Source organism: Lissotriton vulgaris, chromosome 2_1 (assembly GCF_964263255.1).
Source record: "Lissotriton vulgaris chromosome 2_1, aLisVul1.2, whole genome shotgun sequence".
Classification (NCBI taxonomy): Eukaryota; Metazoa; Chordata; class Amphibia; order Caudata; family Salamandridae; genus Lissotriton; species Lissotriton vulgaris.
This window is the reverse complement of record NC_141687.1, coordinates 1,361,979,830-1,361,998,339: the sequence shown is the minus strand read 5'-3', so window position 1 is coordinate 1,361,998,339 and position 18,510 is coordinate 1,361,979,830. Positions and strand designations below refer to the sequence as shown.

General features: G+C 39.5%; 1 protein-coding gene across 1 annotated transcript in view; it reads right to left on the bottom strand.

The window, feature by feature from the left end:
* LOC147732599 (contactin-associated protein-like 5) overlaps positions 1-18,510 on the bottom strand; it is an 864,951-nt gene that overhangs the window by 79,423 nt on the left and 767,018 nt on the right. Inside the window, exon 18 of the mRNA XM_086954286.1 lies at positions 16,218-16,305. Within this exon, the coding sequence (XP_086810412.1) occupies positions 16,218-16,305 (88 nt within the window). The remainder of the gene's footprint in view (positions 1-16,217; positions 16,306-18,510) is intronic.

Here is an 18,510-nt window from a genome sequence, read left to right as displayed (position 1 = left end):
ACCACGTGTTGACAAGCACTGCTGACATGTCACATAGCAATAAAAGGTGTCATTTTAGGTACGGCAGACCTACTGTCTTTTTCAAAGGGTCAGAACACCAAAATATTAAGAGCGGTTGGCCTATTGCCTTTAGCAAGGGGCAACACATGAACATATATTTTATTCATTCACAAAGGTCACCAATCACTATAAGCTAAATGTATGTTTTATAAATTCACAAATTGCAATGCTTAATAATAGTGATTATCAAAACTATTTTCAATAAAGCATCAAAAAATATATAAAACATGTCTTTTGAAACATTTTTTAGGTCAGTCACTGCAGCCATAGAACCAACCACTTGGAGTAGGTGCACTCCAGCTGAAGAGCATAAAGCTCCAGTTCTTTAAAAATATGGTAAGGTCTTCTGGGGTCACAGATTAAATGACCCAAGAGACTATTGTGTATTTTTCTGTAATTCTGTTGGGGAGCTACTGCACACCCTGCAGCCCTCCAACACAAACAAAATAGTTGATGTTGCTTCTGGCCCTTTTAGGGGGCACTACCATGATCTAAATTTATAACTAGAAAGCCCTCACCACCATGATCTAACTATATATTAGAAAGCGCTCACAGGCATTATATGGTGTTCCTTGCTTGAGCAGTGAACAATAACATGTATTATTATTTTATTTACTAAATTTGTTATGGCTAACCAGGTGCCCACTCAGGTTATTCACAACATACCCAAATGCTCGGAGCTGCAGTAGAGCTCCAAAGCGCCAGCAGCCACTGCCGGCTCCCAAGCCAGTACTCATCCTGGGTCCCACAGGGAGCCAGCTCCATTGGTTTGCTGGTGTCTGGGAGTGAGCAGCTCTCTTCTCCTCACCTGCCAGGAGGAACAACGTTATTTTCCCTGCCCAGTAGAGTGCATGCAGGGAATTATATCTGTATTGCCTCCCTGCACTCTCCTGGGCAGGAAACTGCAGTGTCCCAGGGGAGAGGGTCCCCTGGACCAGTTTATGGCTCTGGGAGGGGAGCCCAACATCCGCCCCAGAAGAAACACTGACCCCAGGGGATGGGTTCCCTGGGTCTACCAGAGGCTGGGGGAAGGGAGAAGGAGGGCCCCTCCCCATAATTCATGAATCAACACTGGGGGATGGGGTAATCGGGGTCTTAAATCTTACAGAGGGTCATGGAGGGGGGACGCAAACCTCACTACCCGAAAAAATGCTGGTGACCCCTAGGCTCTGACCCACATGGAGGGGCTCACCTTTTAAAAGGCAGGAGTCTACTTTTTTTAGTAGATCCATGGAACCACTAAAACAAATGATGATGTTTGGGATGGGGGTCCCTATGTGACCCCTGCCAGACCTAGGAGGTGAGCGTATCCCTACCCTGCCACCCTATATGTTTTGAAAACTTTTTAAAAGGACAGCGAACTGAGTCCCCAGTCCTAAAATGGATGCTGCTACATCTTTGTTGATGTGCCAGCAGGCAATCAAATCTGTGGATGCTCTGCATCTCTATTTACACACATTTTAAACCTTAATTTCTCAAAAATTACTAAACAGAGTGACAAAAAAGCAGCGCTTTCCTGTTAAAGATCCAGCTTCCTGCCAAATCCTAAAATCAACATACCATGGCATATTTGTTTTTCAATAAAAGTAATGTTTGTTTTTAATGTTCTAAAACTTACTGATAAATAGTCTGAAACAGAAAAATACATCAAATCCACAAAAGGGAAGCTATTATTTAATTAAAGAAGATATATGTATAGTAAGTAGATCACCACCAGTGACAAAGCACACTGCCCCAAATATTTTTCAAATGCATGTCATGCATGACAGGGCCACCACTAAAATTAAATAGTTGCAAGTGCTAAGGAACCATTCCCTAATATTACTGAAATAGAAGTCAGAAATATTTTATAGGACATAGATGAGATCAGTATGAGCTCAGAAGACCCATCTGGAACAATACCTAAAAATATGATACCAAACATTCTTGAACAAAAAAACAGGCAAACTCCCTTGCATGCCAAATCTAAAATTACTAAATACCATAATACATAGAACTGACATGAAAACATCAGTAGAGCCCAAACAAATATGACGATATAGATATACCCCACACTTCGTTAATCAGACATAAAAAAGACTACATGACAACCACAATAATGAAAAAAGTCCTTTACACTATCAATACATTATACCAACATTGAATCAGTGTAACCCTTGGATGATGAACTTGTAAGTTGTGCCCTCCACCATTCAGGCAATTAAACACAATACATTGCCAATATCAAAATACAAACGTCCCACTAGTGTACGCAGTGTTATAGAACAAATAAAGTACATCTTCCAGTGACATGCTAACACATAAAAAACACATACTAACAACTGTAATCCACAAAAGTCTCCATAGTTTTTGAACAGGCAATGATTTTGACCAAACTATAAATCTACCACACACTGCTATTCAGGGGTACTACTATCACTTTAACCATAGCATATGCAGGCACCTCCCTGAGTAGTCTGTAGAGTATGCTACTAACTTAAAATTTGCACACAAAATAAAACACTAATAGCCTTACCATACATCTGCCGAACAGAAGTCACTAAACATTATGATATGATAATTGAATCCCTCTATAATCAACATGAAACAAAACTATCTCTAATGATGGATTTTTTGCGGATTCTTGTGTAGGTTAGTTGCAGTGATCAGGGCGCAGATGCAAACGCAAGCATTACATTCAAGGATAAACACATCTATAACTCACCATGTCCCAAAAAGCAACGACAAATAACCAACTGGAAGGATGGCAAAATTCCTTCCAAGGAACCCTTGGAAGATGTCACCTTACATGCTGCCAATTCCTGGAAATACCTAAAAAATAAAAAGGCTACCAGGAGTGAAAAATAGAACAATCCTAAACCAAATCTACAAAGGGAAACCCAATGGCGGATTTGTAGGTCTGCATCTCATGCTTGTTTCGTATGCATAAAGCCCTGCACACTAACTCTCCAGCACCAGCCATTATGTGGCGCTTCTGTGTTCCAGATCCTTAAATGTCGAAGTAAGTGGGGGTGCCCCAGGTAATGAAGTCCAAACACTATTGTAGTTTCAAAATCTTTATTTCAATATATTCTTTTCTTTTTATAAATACCACATACAGATCAGCCTGAGCTGTGTGTGCTACAGAAAAAAAACATTGGAATAAAGATTTTGAAACCAAAAAAGTGTTTGGACTTCATTACCTGGCGCACCCCCACTTGCTTCAACATTTAAGAATCCCTAAACCATCTCAAACTAAAACTCTCCACACAAACAAATCAAGTGCAGAAACTGAAAGCATTCAAAGAAAGACTCCTTTCTAACAACATATATATCTAAACTCTATAGCAAGAACCCTACTTAAAAAGAACCCACTTAACAACAACATTTAATACGGCCAAAACACAAACACTCATACTATACTAAAGTGTATTTGTATATATATAATTAAAGAAAACTCAAAATGTTGATGTATGGAACAAATAATTCATGAGGGAAATTTTCAGATTGATACTAGACATTTACTATTATCAATATTTACAAATATATAAATATACAATACAAAATAACCAACAGTACAGTATTTTACCTAAACACTTTTCTGCCACCTATAAATATATACTAATATCATAAAAAATCATATATATAAACATATATATTCACTGAAAAAAACGTAGGTTTTAGGGGTGTTTTAGTTAGCTACACATTTCACTCATATAAAACCATTGAAATTCCCCCGTTATAGTTAGTTGTACTAACTATAACTCGAGCGCCCGCAATCCACTCCTAATGATGTAGCATATTACCTCATTCATGACATGGTCAGTGACATCACTGATGACATCACTGATGACATCACTGATAACATCTCAAATGGCATCACTGATGACATCATCCATGTGACAAGCTGATGCACCTGATAATACAGTAGCATCTTTTAACACACATTATAAAATATGAAGTACCATATTTGAAACATTGACACACCATTACAAGTTTCTAAAATCCCACTCAGTGATTCCTACATCTACACACACATCTAAACACTTACCTATAGATTCACTCATACATGCTAACAAAGATCAATAGAACACTATTAAATATACTTATATACCTACATCAACATTACACACCAGCACATATCCTATTCATTTATGTAGACATCCTACTCACTTATAGAAACAATTGATCATACTTATATTTACTAAGCTACTCACTTACACAAACACCACTTTATGTATTCATATAGATAGTAACTCATACTTGGTGTGTTATAAAATCAGTATTACAAGTATACAGTTATCCATACATCAATCATACAATCACTGAGTATTATGTAAACGTATTTATATACAATAACTGTCACATACACTGCCTTTCATATTTTTAGTTTGTTGGACATGTATCATTGAGAAATATATTTACTCATCACCACACCCAACCTCTCTAATACACCTACAAGTACAGTTACAGGCGTGTCACCTGCTCTTTGCTACTCTCTTGCTGATTTCTTTGATGACAAAGTTCTTCAGATTTATTCAAACTTTGCTATGCCAGTGAAGTCAGATACCCCTACTATAGATAGCTTGGCCAATACCCCCGTTACGGGGTTTGCAGAATTTAGTCAGGTCTCATCTGAACAAGTAAGAGAGCTTATTCTCTCCATTAAATCTGGATCCCCTCTTGATCCATGTCCTCCTTCAATGTTAAAACTCATTCCGGAGTACATAGTCCCTACTCTTACCAACATTGTTAATTCAATGTTCCACACAGGCTCATATCCTTCGATTTGGAAGAAGACCATCATTAAACCCCTACTAAAAAAAGTCAACTTGGATCCAACAGAACCCAAAAACTATATGCCTATTGCATGCCTGCCTTTCCCATCAAAGATTATTGAAAAAATAATGAATATCCAATTATCTCAATTCATTGATCACAATAATCTTTTGGATGCCACTCAATTTGAGTTTAGGAAGGGTCATGGGACGGAGACAGCCCTCATCAAGGCCTCTGATGAGATTAGGATGATATTAGATCAAGGTGGTGCAGCGGTCCTCATTCTACTGGATTTGTCCGCGGCATTCGACGCGGTCGATCATTCCATTCTAATCAACCGTGTCTCGGCCATGGGCATTGGACATAAGGCCAAAATGCTATTAACCTCCTTTCTTGCCAATCGCACTCAATCAGTCAAACTTGGCGAATCCTATTCTCTAATGTTTTCTCTCCCCTGTGGGGTGCCACAAGGATCCTCCATCAGTCCGACCTTATTTAATATCTACGTGTCGGACCTGGCCAGGATCATTAAAGATCTAGGGATGCGAATAACCTCATATGCCGACGACACCCAATTGGTGTTGGCGGTACATAACGATGGAATACAAGTGGCGGCCAGCTTTCAGTAGGGAATGCTACCCTTCAGCTCCTGGATGGCAAGTAACTGCCTAAAGTTAAACTCTGATAAAACGGAGGTAATGACTTTTGGCAGTTTAACCCCTGGTTGGTCCTCTGTGTGGTGGCCAACCGATCTGGGACCTCCGCCTCAACCAGTCACTAAGGTCAGGAATCTTGGGGTTATGTTCGACGACAAGCTCTCGTTCTTTCACCACGCGAATGCGGTTGTATCCTCATCCTTCAATATTCTTAGAATGATAAGGAAGCTTCTCCAATTCCTTCCCCCTAGTGCAGGAAAGACTCTCATGTGTACGCTGGTTATGGAGAAGGTCGACTATTGTAATGGCCTCTTTCTGAACGCTCAGGAGAGAGTTTTGAAGCTGCAATTAGTTCAGAATTCAGCAGCAAGAATGCTTTCCGGCACGCCTAAATTTAAATCAATCTCCCCAGTCAATCGCCAACTACACTGGCTACCAATCAGAAGTCGAACCAAATTCAAGGCTTTATGTATAACTTATAAAGCAATCAACAACTCTAGAGCAGAGTTCTTGAAAAAAGCACTCTGCCTGTATATACCCACCAGAACCCTCCGCTCTTCTTCTGCGCGCTGCTTAACCATTCCACGCACAAAGAATCATCATGGGGAGACAGATCATTCATAGTTGCTACCGCTAAATTGTAGAATACCCTCCCTCTACACATCAAGGCCAGCCCATCCCTCCTGACATTCAGGAAGTTGGTAAAAACATGGCTGTTCAACCAGTAAGCACTCCTCTCAACCTTATGTTCTTTTATCTTTCAGCACCGAGACACCTTCCAGGTATTTCCGCGCTATAAAAAATTCATAAATAAATAATGAGATTCACTCACCCAAACAACTGTTTCCATATACAGTCTTAACCTCATATACTTACTAAATCAACTATTTACACATCTTTCCACAGTCACACATGTCCCACTCAACCACACACACATTCACTCACTAGCCCATACAAATACTCATTTAACTAATTAATAACTAATGTAGACTTTCACATAGGTAGTAACCAACTTATGTAGTAGTTTACACAACAAGAGACAGAATGAAACAGGTATTCATACAGTTTAATCACTATCCAATATATTTAGTGAGACACTCAAAATTCCTCACTTAGACAGTCAATCACATTGGTACTAAATCCTCCATTCACACACTTATACATCCACCCAGTCTTTAAGGCAGATTGCTACATATATAATACATATTTAAATAATGAACCAAACCACTTCCACTGGATGATGTCATCAGTGATGTAATTTGAGATGTCATCAGTGATGTCATCAGTGATGTCACTGACCATGTCATGAATCATGCGACATCATCAGCAGTGGATTTCTGGCTTGCGAGTTATAGTTAGTGCAACCAACTATAACGGGGGAATTTCAATGGTTTTATACGAGTGAAATGTAGAGCTAACTATAACACCCTGAGGTTATTATATATCTGGGGTTAAAATATATCTGAGGTTATTATTTTAATAATTTTCTTTAACTTTGCTAAAAAGTACATCACTGTTATCCTATGGGTAGAAATTCACTTAGCAGGTAAATAGTGTTATCGTAACCTTTTCTTACTCAGTGGTGGATCCTGGATACAACACTGCTGCATCTCCTCCAAACAGTTGAAAGAATGCAAATAACCAAAGACGCGCGGAAGCCCACTTCTTTTTTAAAATTTTAAAAATCGCTAGAATGCGCGGATCATACGCACACTCTGCAATTTTCCCCAAGAAAGAAAAAAAAATAGGGGCCCTTGAAGACCTTGTGGGACACCCTGAAGAGACCTAGAGGAATAGGGTGTGTCTACCCTCCACCTTTTCACGTTTTAAACACACATTTCACACGCTTCTTCAGCCTCCCTTGTACCGAGACATAAAATGGCTGCCAACAGTTTCTAGTTTCGAATGTTGACAACCATTTGACAGCCAATTAGCCTTCAGTGTGTGATCGGAAGGGTGTGCTTATGGTACGATGACAATAAGCGGAGTATACATATTCAATTTTTTTATGAGAAGTGGGCTGCATTGCCGCCCTCCCGTACTCAATTCCGGGCACTGGGTCCCCAGCCCCGGGGGCATGGCTAATTATATATTATTATTTTATGGAGGAGGGCTACAAATCCCCCCTCCTGAAGCCACTTCAAGACCACGGGGACATCCGAACTCCATCTATGTATGTACCCCGTAGGAGTTGCTTTCACTTTGCGCATGCATGTTTGCCGTAGTGCATGCGTGTTAATGTTACGCATGCGCACAAAACGTCCCACCATCTGGCTATGTACCCCTAACGTATTTCATTTTATTTGCGCATGCTCAATTACAACATGCCCAATCACAGCTCTCACACCCAGTGACATCATGCTCATCCAATCATCCTTCTGCAAGGCATTTATAAGCTGCCAACCTTCTTGAACTTTTCCTATTCTGCAGTCACAGCCATTGAAAGTGATCGTATCCACTTCTTCGTAGGTGAGCACTTTTTTTAAGAGTAATTAAATTAATTAATTTGAACAATCTTTAAATACCATGTCAATGCAAATTCATGTTCGATTTGGCAATGCTGTTTTTAAGCACGCTTTCATGCTTTTTTATATCGTTAGAGTTGACTTTGTAACTTTTGTTTCTGTGCAAATCACTTAATCCTGGTGTTTTAGTTTAATTTGCCAAGCGCCACGTGGCCGCTCCTACAGCAGTGTGCTACTTGCTGTTCAAGTGAATGCGATGTTGTTTTTCTTGTGTAAGTAGTGCATCAAGTGCCCCATGCATTGCAAAAGTAATGTTTTCGGCAAAATTGTATTTTAGCACGGTTTTCAGCTCTTATAACTTAAATATTTTGCCTTGGTAGGCGATGTTTCTGGGCAAATCACTTAATCCTGCCGCATATAATTTTTTAAGTAGTGCGTCACGTGCTGCTTCCTTCCCATGCACTGCACATGTAATTGATTGATCAATGTTGAATTTTAGCACGCTCCCCCTGTTTTTTAATAACCTTAAATTTAATTTGCCCCCTGTTCTATCTCATTAAACAGATATCTCAACCATGAGACGTACTGGTTGCCACAAGCTAGCCTGCCCATTCACTATACCACGTGGTGGTGAACAACTCGGCACACCAGATCCACTGACTGCTCTCCATATGTTATGAGTCGAAAATTGCAATGGACCTAATGGAGTTATCAGGATTGTCTTCAACATTTTATGATCGAAAACCATTTTGAGATAAGCATTTGTGTTTTTCATGTGTTTGCAGAGGGATAACTGTGTTATTGTCATGTTTTACTAGAATTCTTAGGCATCCTGACATCAACCAAACATAAAAAAAGCATGTCCTCCGGATTTTATTGCCCAAATATGTGATTTAAAATTGAACAATGTATGAGTTATAATTTTTCATGCTTTTATAAATAATTTTATAAAATATAAATCTGCATTGCGGTAGTCTTATAGACGTTTCTTTTTGAAACCAATTTCTTATTTAAATGCTCGTTACACGTTTTCAGCCTGTACTTCAGATACAAAGTAAAAATTTTGTTTTTTGGAAAACTTGTCTTTTAATTTTCCCTGCTATTTATTTCTGAATTTCTAGATCATGGAAGTCCAAAAAGGGTTCTGTCAGATCAAGCCCAGGAGTTTGTGAATGAAGTGAGTGGCCAATCTCGACCTAACATTTGTATAATGCAATACTATTTCCTATTTTTCTGTCCAAATATAACCTCTGATGATTGCTTTTCATCCCCAATCCTATTGAGAACCATTGTTTTTATGAACATTAAAATTAAGCTTGGACATATGAACTACATATACATTTTTAACTCTTTTTTCAGTTACCACAATGTTACATAAGTCAGCAGCAAGTTACCAACATTGAAGAAAGTATATCCTTCTGTTCAAGTTCATTTCACCGATGTCTCAAATATGGCATGAACTAGTTGTATGAAGCCAGAGAGATTCACAAATTTTTAACAGACAACTTTAAGGTAAATACTCACAATAGGACTACTCATCGAAGTTAAAAAGTAACGGATTTAAGTACTTGAGGGGTTTTCGGTGGCAGATAATCTCAAATTCACACTTGTATGGATAGGTCTGATACAGGGTAGATATCTGTATAACTAAGGGAAGATTAGGTATTAGGATGGCATACAGAGCTCCCAACCTTCTTACTTTTTTTAGGCTGTGCAGTAGAGGTTGACAGTGTTGCTGGTACTTGGGCCTCCTCATGAAGCAGGAGGAGCCTCTCTCAATCTCCCTAACTCTTCCCTTGCAAAGTTGACCAGATTCTTAGTCTGCAAGTGCTTCCGTATACTTGCAGTTCTACACCAGTCCTCTTTATTGGGGTCTTCTTCTCTAGAAAGCAGTCTTGCATATGCAGCAAGTAACTTTTCTTGCATTCACCTTTTTTAAGACTTGTGAAAATTAATTTCAAAACATTCAATATATACGGGGTCACTATGCATTGTGTAAAGTGCTTTATTAAAAGTATGCATAAATTGTTCTCTTTAATTGTTTTTAAGGTCTTTACAAGAGAATTTGAAAGGAGAAAGTAGGAGATGAATAACAGAGGTAGGACGGTATGTCTCAAACTGCAAAAATTGATAAAAAGGGTGGACCAAAATCTGCATGTACAATGCCAGTGGAAGCGTTTCAGGCACACTGCAAACATTAAAAAAATATATAAATATTGTGTTTTTTAGTCACATCAATCTAATTTTAAACACTAATTTTCTTTTTTGTTTTGAAGATTAACTACAATACTTCTTTTGAAGTCCATATTATATGTTGTTTACTATATTTTTTTGTTAGTTATAGTTCTACTCATTTATTGTATTGTTATCTTTCAGTTATAGTTCCAGTTATTGTTTTAATAAAAGTTAATTAAAAAAGTACATACGTCTGTTTTTTTTTTGTGGGGATATCAGTCATCAATAGCAATGATATTTATAATTTGAAGTATGATTCTGAGGCTAAATCATTAGCAACATAGTGTGGTGAACTTTTAACCTCTGTGCTCACGTAAGTGTTCCATGAACTGTTACTATGGTAAAAGGCAGAAAGCCCTTTCGGGTAGGGTTAAAAGTTACTGACTGTACAAAAAACGTTATATTTACCCAGGATCTTCTACATCACAGAAAAGAAAGCAAAGTAAAACAAAACACTGTGTACCAGATTTACAACCCCCTTCCACCACTTTCGCGCCCACAACATTACAAGTATGTCGGCTTTAATGACCCCCCTGATGCCCCGGTAACCACCACCCCCTGAAATTTGTGTATTATGGGAGGCAAACTGTGTGGCCTATATTTATATTTATTCACATGCCACCTTTGGTCGCAGGGTCCACCTGAACGAGACCCGGGAAAAAAGCTGAAAGATCAGAATCACCCGAACCTGCTGTTCGGAGTGAAAAACCCCAAACTGCGCTGAGTGCAGAACTGCTCCGATGAAGAGGAGCTTCTGAGAGGGGCACATGTGTGACTTTGGCGCGTTTATGGACAACCCCAGCAGGTGCAAGAGGACAACCATAGTCTGGAGGTGGAAGACGACTGTCTGAGGCGAGCCCGCCTTCAACAACCAGTCGTCGAGATAGGGGAAGACTGGAACACCTGATCTGCGCAGATAAGTGAATAAACATGTGAATAAATCTTTCTACTTTTCTACAAGACTATAGAATATTGTCCATATACCACAACAATCTGCGTTTCAATATGCATGGCATCTATTAAAGAGATAGTGTACATTTTACAGATGAAGGAAACCGAGTCTTCCTCATGATCTTTAGACTCTGCATCGGTACTTACTTGTAATTACTAAAATCTCTCAATAAACACAGGGCTCTTTGTAGAACCACACAACATCTATACACATAAGCTTAATATATATCTCAAAAATACATGCTTTGTTTTTTTCAGCGACCAAATGCGCAGATCCTACACGCATCTCGCGGCTTTTTTTGTAAAACAAAAATCCTTACTTTTTTTGCCCTATCGGTCCCTATGTCACCCCCTAAGCTGGCCTAGGGGGTCAGGGTGTGTCTAACCTGCCCCGTTCACGTTTTGCCAACATATTTCACAGACTTCTTCACCCTCGCTTCTTCAGAGGCACAAAATGGCTGACATCAGTTCCTGGTTTCTAATGTTTACAACCGCTTGACAGCCAATTAGAATTCAGCGCGTGATCGGAACAGTGCGCTTATCCTACGAGGCCAATCCTCGCACAATCCGCAGATCCTCCATGCCTATAGATATATAAATGACTTTAACCGTAATTTTCAAAGAAACTACAGAACAGATTGACACCAGATATGCGAAAAGCACAAGTCAGAACAGAGGACTACCTCTCTGTCAAATTTGGTGTAATTCCATTCAGCCGTTCGAGCTGTAGCCGTGGCTAAAGGTCCTATGAGAAATTACATGGGGAAAACACGTTTATGGATGCCCCTTTTTTCTCGGCCCCCGCTTCACCAATCACCCCCAAACGGAACTGAGCTGGCCAAAAGTTTGGAACATTTTCAGAATCAATCGACGCCAAAGTTATTGGCAATAGAATGTTGCGGTTTTCCTATGGATAATAGATCCTAACTATAACTACCTACTGGCGATATATATATATATATATACAGAAAACTTTAGAAGGAATAACATTATAAAAACTAAACTCCTCCCAGTAACATGAATAAAATAAAATCCTGGTTAGTAAAATAAAGATCCAGGAAGTACAATCCCCCAAAAAATTGATAAAAAGAGCTCAACAGATCCAAATGTAAACCAGAAGAAAGCGGAATATCGTTGGGAGGAATGGCCCATCGCGGAAGATTTATACAGAGCTTTTTCCGTGGCCCACAATCAAAAGCAGCCTTAAAATCTACAAAACACATGTAGAGAGATGTCCCTGTAGCCTTTTCTCTATCTGTGAATAGGCTTGAGCCATGAGGTTGGTAATAGTGCCATGACCACTTAAGAAGCCAGTTTGATTTAAGGGTAGACCAAGATTCCAAGTCATGTAATAGTAGCGTTAAGAATTTCAGTTCAACTTTCATCAGTGCAATTAGTTGGTAATTACTGGGTGAACTTGTCTGACCCTTTGTAAAAATAGGATGAAGTATTGAACCCCTCCAACTTTCAGGGATTATGTAATTTTCCATGATGTAATTGAACATTGTTGCCAGGAACCAGCCCAGTGTGGTATAAAGTGCTTAAACTGTGCAGGGGTGCAATCCGCCCCAGATTTTTTAATGATGCCCTCAACCTCCTTCGATGTCATTATCAGTGGTGCAGCTTTATCATTTTTGGGACTAAGAGGACTAGTTGTAACCACCGAAGATGGTGGATTTATGTAGCAAACTAATACCCCACTCTTCTTGATGTAATGCGACATATGAATGTAGAGTGTTATGTTTTTCACAATGCTAATATGTCTTTGCACTGTAAATTTTGTTGAATTATTGTGTCACAAACTTCTGTGTTGAAATCAGCATAATTGAGTTCACTGAAATATCAAATTAACATTTTTTGTATAATACTTGTATATATGTATGCCTATACAAATATGGGCAACATTTTGGCATCCAAATTGAATGTTCTACATCTAGGTCTAGTAAAATTGAAGTAACTGTGTATTTAAATGCAGAAGAATGATTACACTGTTTTTCGTGAGCAAAGCCTGGGCAAGCTGAATGGCGTTGATCATATCTTTTGCCAAATAAACCTTACTGAAGGAGCTGTTGGAGTGCTGATCTCTTCCTAACTAAGAAAGCTGATGGATTTAGAAGTGCGCTGGGGGGGAGGGGGCGTGACCTGTGTCAAAGCTGATAGTTTGGAGTTCTCCAGCTTAAGCGTAAGGGCATTTTTTAGGGTTTAGTGGTGGGTAAAGGTGTTGGTGGCAAGTGTTTTTTCAGGGATTTGGGGTAGGTAGGGGTATTGGGTAGAAAGGGAGTTTTTAGAGTTTAGGTAAGGTTATAGGGTAGTAAAGGCATTGTTAGGGTTAAGTGATGGCTAGGGATATAACTTTGTAATGGTGCTTTCAGGGTTTAGGTATGGGTAAGGGTATAAAGGTGTAAGGGTATTTTTAGGGTTTAGAGGTACTTAGAGGTATTGGATGGTAAGGGTGTTTTGGGTGTTTAGGTGTGGGTAAGGATATAGAGGGGTAAGGACACTTTTCCACTTAACCCCTTATATTAATTTTGTTTAGAATGCAGGGTCAGAGAATCTTCTCTCTTGTCATCTTAAATCTGAATGTTTGGATCTCCAGTACTAACTATGGAACTGCTTATAATAAAAGGATGACGGAGGATTTCCAATGAAATTTCATCATGTTTTAAATGTATCATCCTGAGGAGAATCCACAGATTTCAAATTGCCAAGATATAATAATAATAAAAATATTAAAAATAATAATTAATATTTTTAAACTACGAACATATCACACCTTAAAGTTTTAAGGCACTTGGGGCCAATGGGGAAATTAAGTGAGGTATTGCACAGAGTCACATGGTGCTGTGCTGAGCTGCCACCAGAGATCGAACAGTGAGCCCTGGGGGAATGTGTATCAAATCTGTTTTTGCGATCCTCAAATAGCGATTTTTTGGGAATCGATATTTGAGAATTGCGAAACGGGATGTATTTAAAAAATCGCAAATTATTTGCGATCTCTTGGTATTCCTTAATTGCGAATAGCAAATTGCGAAATCGCAATTAAGGAATACCTTCCCATTCATTCCTATTGGCCTGGAAGCCCATAAGAATGAATGAATTCGACAGCAAGGGTTAGTTAGTATATCAGAGAAAGAAGCAAGGCGCTCTGCCTACAGTATACGCAATAAAGGATCTGCAATACTATAAATATTATATGGTGCAACTGGCGAGCGGGAAAACCCTCAGACCGCTAAACAGTGTGTCTGAAAACAAACACATACAACTACTGCAAAAAACTGCCTATGCATACATTTACGAGGGTCTTATACATATGTAGTAGTATATGTCAAAAGCACTGTTGTTAAAACAAAGACAGTAAAAATAATAAATTGGATTCCTTAATACTCAGAGTTCATGAATTTCAAGGTTTATTCGTTCCGCAACTAGCCGACACGTGTTTCGTCACGTTAGGAACAAAGTGTTTGCGACTCCTCAGGGCTTGCCTATGTAGTGTAAGTCAAGTCAGGTCGCACCACCAGTGATATTTCCGACCCGGCGGGGCCCGTGACCGTATCAAGTCGATCAAGCACGTGTAGAGGCGTTCTTACGAAGACCGATGTGTGTGCACCATCAGGTCTGTTGTAAGAAGTGGACACCCCAGGAATAGATAATTCCACAATCATTCCAAGGCAGTAGAGTTTCTCACAAATCAAAAGCTTGTCTAGAAGAAACCGGAAGACCCAACGCACTGATTGGAGCGGATAACCCAGATGCTCGAGTATTTAAGAAGCGACGATTTCTGAAACGTCCAGTCTCCCAGTTCACCATGTTCCGTGTGTCGGAATGAATGGGTAGTCATTCTCAATTTGCGATTCGCAATTTTAGAATCTCAAATTGAGAATAATTTCAAGGGTGCTAGGGTGTCATAAGGACACCCTGATGCACCCCTGAAATGAGCATATGGCGCACAAACATGCCCTAAGAGCAGTAGAGGTTGACAGTATTTCTTAAGTAGAAATCGCACATCTTGGGTGCTTGTTACATAGCAAAATTGAGAATTGCAAAATTACCAATTCATTAAAAATGCGATACATTGCGTTTTATGATTTGTTACTTGCATACGCTGTATTTTTGCGAATCGCAGCATTTGCGAGTAAAACATCGTTTCATACATATGCCCCCTGGTCTCTAGAGGCAGCCGCTCTGGCCTCTGCACCACACCTCACCTCTCCACACCTCTACACCTCTATAAAGGCAAACATTAATTCTTTAAAGCCCAATTTGCAACTTTGTAAAATGCTTATACCTCAAAAACTACTGAACTAATTAACACCAAATCAACAAACGCATGCTTTCTGAGAAAAAAGTCCAGCTTCTTTTAATAATTTGTGTGCATTTATTCAGCTTCTAGGACTGTGGGCACAAGCAAATATTCCTATGAAAGCAAAATGAGAAAAAACATTTTTTTAACCCGTCTTTTTCGTGCAAGGACCTGTAAGAAATTTGAGATGTTGGAGTTGCCAGACTACAGAAAGCTATGTTCAAATTTCAACCCAATCTGTCAATAAAGCCAATGGATTACTCAAGTCAAAAAATGCTTTTTTTAATGGTAAGTGTGGCTTAACTATAAAACATAATATGCAGAGCTACTGTGCTAATCAACACACATTTACACATTTAATAAAAGAATGCAAAGGTCAAATTTCAATTTAATTTCAAAGTACAGCTTAAAACAGATGAGCAAATAACAGTTTACTGCCTATCAGTTTGAATGTCACAATGACCTTGCTCAGGGTCACATCTCACCTCAATGATACTTTATCTAATTGTAAGAATTTAAGTATATCCGAGTGCTAGGTGAATACCTTATTTTAAAACAAATATAAATCAAAAAATACCAAGTTATAAACCATATATGCAGATGTGCAAAGTGTAATATGTTTTTTAATAAAGTAGGTGACACATAAATTATAATATATGCAATATCCATCCAGAGTAGTCACATTTATTATATCATATCAAAGGAGAAGTCACCTGTGAAGTTACATTTTAATATATCATATGATTGCCCACTAAAATCATTTTGTAAATTATAAGATGCATTCAAACTTACCCGAAATAGTGCCCAATGTGAGTAGTTTCACTCCTTTGAACTCAATGTCTGCAGCAAATTTATACTTTAGTTTGGAAAGTTGGTCAACCTGAAGGATATTAATAGAACATTTATCTATGTTGCATATTCTTTAACTAGTTTGTGTTTTCAAGAACTACTTTGCAAGGAGGTTGGAATTAAAATATCAATTTTTTCAACTCAAAGAAACATTGAAACAAACTAGTAACAATTAATTCACATTTCCTTTTCCCATTCTTACTCTTCTGTCTGCAGCCAAATTGTATTGCTTTGATTAACTGAACTGGAAAGCATATATTTTATTGTGAAGCATCCCACAATCACTTAAACGTCTTACAGCTTCATCTGAGAATTATACAGGTAAGCTTTACTATCATGTTAACTCGTGAACTCAAGCAAGAAACTTAAAAAGAATTGGACGAAGACTGAAAATGCATTTTAAACTCATAGGCTAAATGGGAAAGAATTTTGCCAGCACAAGTACAATTTGGATATTATTTCATTTTAATACAAATTGGCTCTCTGTATGTTTCTTTTAAATGTTTGTTTAATTTATTCAGACAGATATATAACAAGCAGATACAAAGACATGTATTGCACATTAAATTACAATTCTAACATCTTGCAAGGGGGAGCCAGCAACAGTAAGCTACACAGTTCAAACACAGTACACTGATGTATATTGCAGGTATAGAATGTGACGGCATTAGAGTCATCAACAGTGTAGTTAGTGTTGAGGTTTGATAGCGACATATGTAAGCAGAGTGGGCCAGGGGGTGCTATGATGCCTGAGTCAAGGAGAGAGGTATCGCCAGCCCTCCAACACAATGCGCCTACAAGGGGTGTCATTATCTCAAATGGAAGGGTGGTGTGCATTATGTTCTAGGTTTTAAGACAACTATTGGGGTGTTTCCCTCGAGCCATCAGCTATCAATGGTCTAGTGTCAACTAGATAGAGTGGTGTGGCTCACTGGTTAGAGGTGGCAGACCCGGAAGCAGAGGTCGGCCCGGGACCAGGGTTTGATTCCCGATGCAGAAGGGTCTTGGACCATGGTCAGCGGACTTGATAATCCTCGCCTCAGTGCCTACTCCAACCTTGGGTCCCACCGAGCAACTCTGGGCAATAGCTTGCTTAATCTCTACTAACGGCCCCATCAGCGCTGGGGATGCTTGTCTTCTCCTTGGAGATGCCCAGGAGGGACCATCTCACAGGGAAAGCCAGGATGGGTTCCCCAGCGGTATACAGCGCCGGGACGCCCCTTTGCTGGGGCAGCTGTGCGCTTTACAAGTATACGACATTTAACATTTAACAGGGGAGTGTGCATCACCTTCCCTGGGCCAAGTTGTGAAGGGTTCCCAAATATCTTTTGGGCGAGATGCCATTGGCATGAGGTCCCAAAATGTTGCAAGCTGCCCTTGACAATAGGCTATGTCTCAGATCCACTCAGGGACTCGAGGGTACCTGGGGTCTCCCCAATGTATAGCCAGTCTACGCTTGGCTAGCAGTAGCAGCATAGCTGTGAGGCAGCATAACTCAGGCGGGATCTCCTCCACGTAGCCAAGCAACGCAACTAATGGAGAACATACCAGCGCCAGTCCAGTGATGGCTTGTATGGTGTCATATACCTTCCCCCAGAATTTAAAGATAACTGGGTACTCCCTTGCGATGTGTAGGAAGGAGGCAGCTTCATGTTTGCACTTCCAGCAGTGCGAATCCGGTCGCAGCTTAATTTTATATAACTGTAAGGGGGTACAATAATATTCATGTAGACATGTAAAATGTATAAGTCCCAGTTTGTAGTTTGAGGATATATATCTTAGTTGTGAGCAGCAAAGTGCTCATTGTAAATCTGTGGGCAGGTCGACTAGCTCGGTCCTCCACTGCTCAAGAGCTTTTGAGAAGGCCTAAGTGGTATTTGTCTGTGTGAATGTATAGAACCTGGAGATCAGTTCACAAGAGGAAGGTGGGATCAGTAAATGTTCTAATAGTTTCATAATAGTGAGGGATGTTGGAAAAGTAGGGTGCATTGTTTTGCAGGTGACCCTGAATTGATATTATAGGAGTAATTCTAGAATAGGCGTCTGTTTGTTGTCCTGACCTGTTGGCGGTTCCAAGAATGTGCCTTGTGGGTAGAGATCACCTAGCGTAGATATGCCAATTTTACGGGTGCGATCTATGGGGCACTTGTCATGTAGGAAGGGGAAGTGTGGGTGGAATTTAAGCAGAGTGGAGGGTGCATATAGCAGTGGGGTATCCGTCCGCCTCCTAAGACCA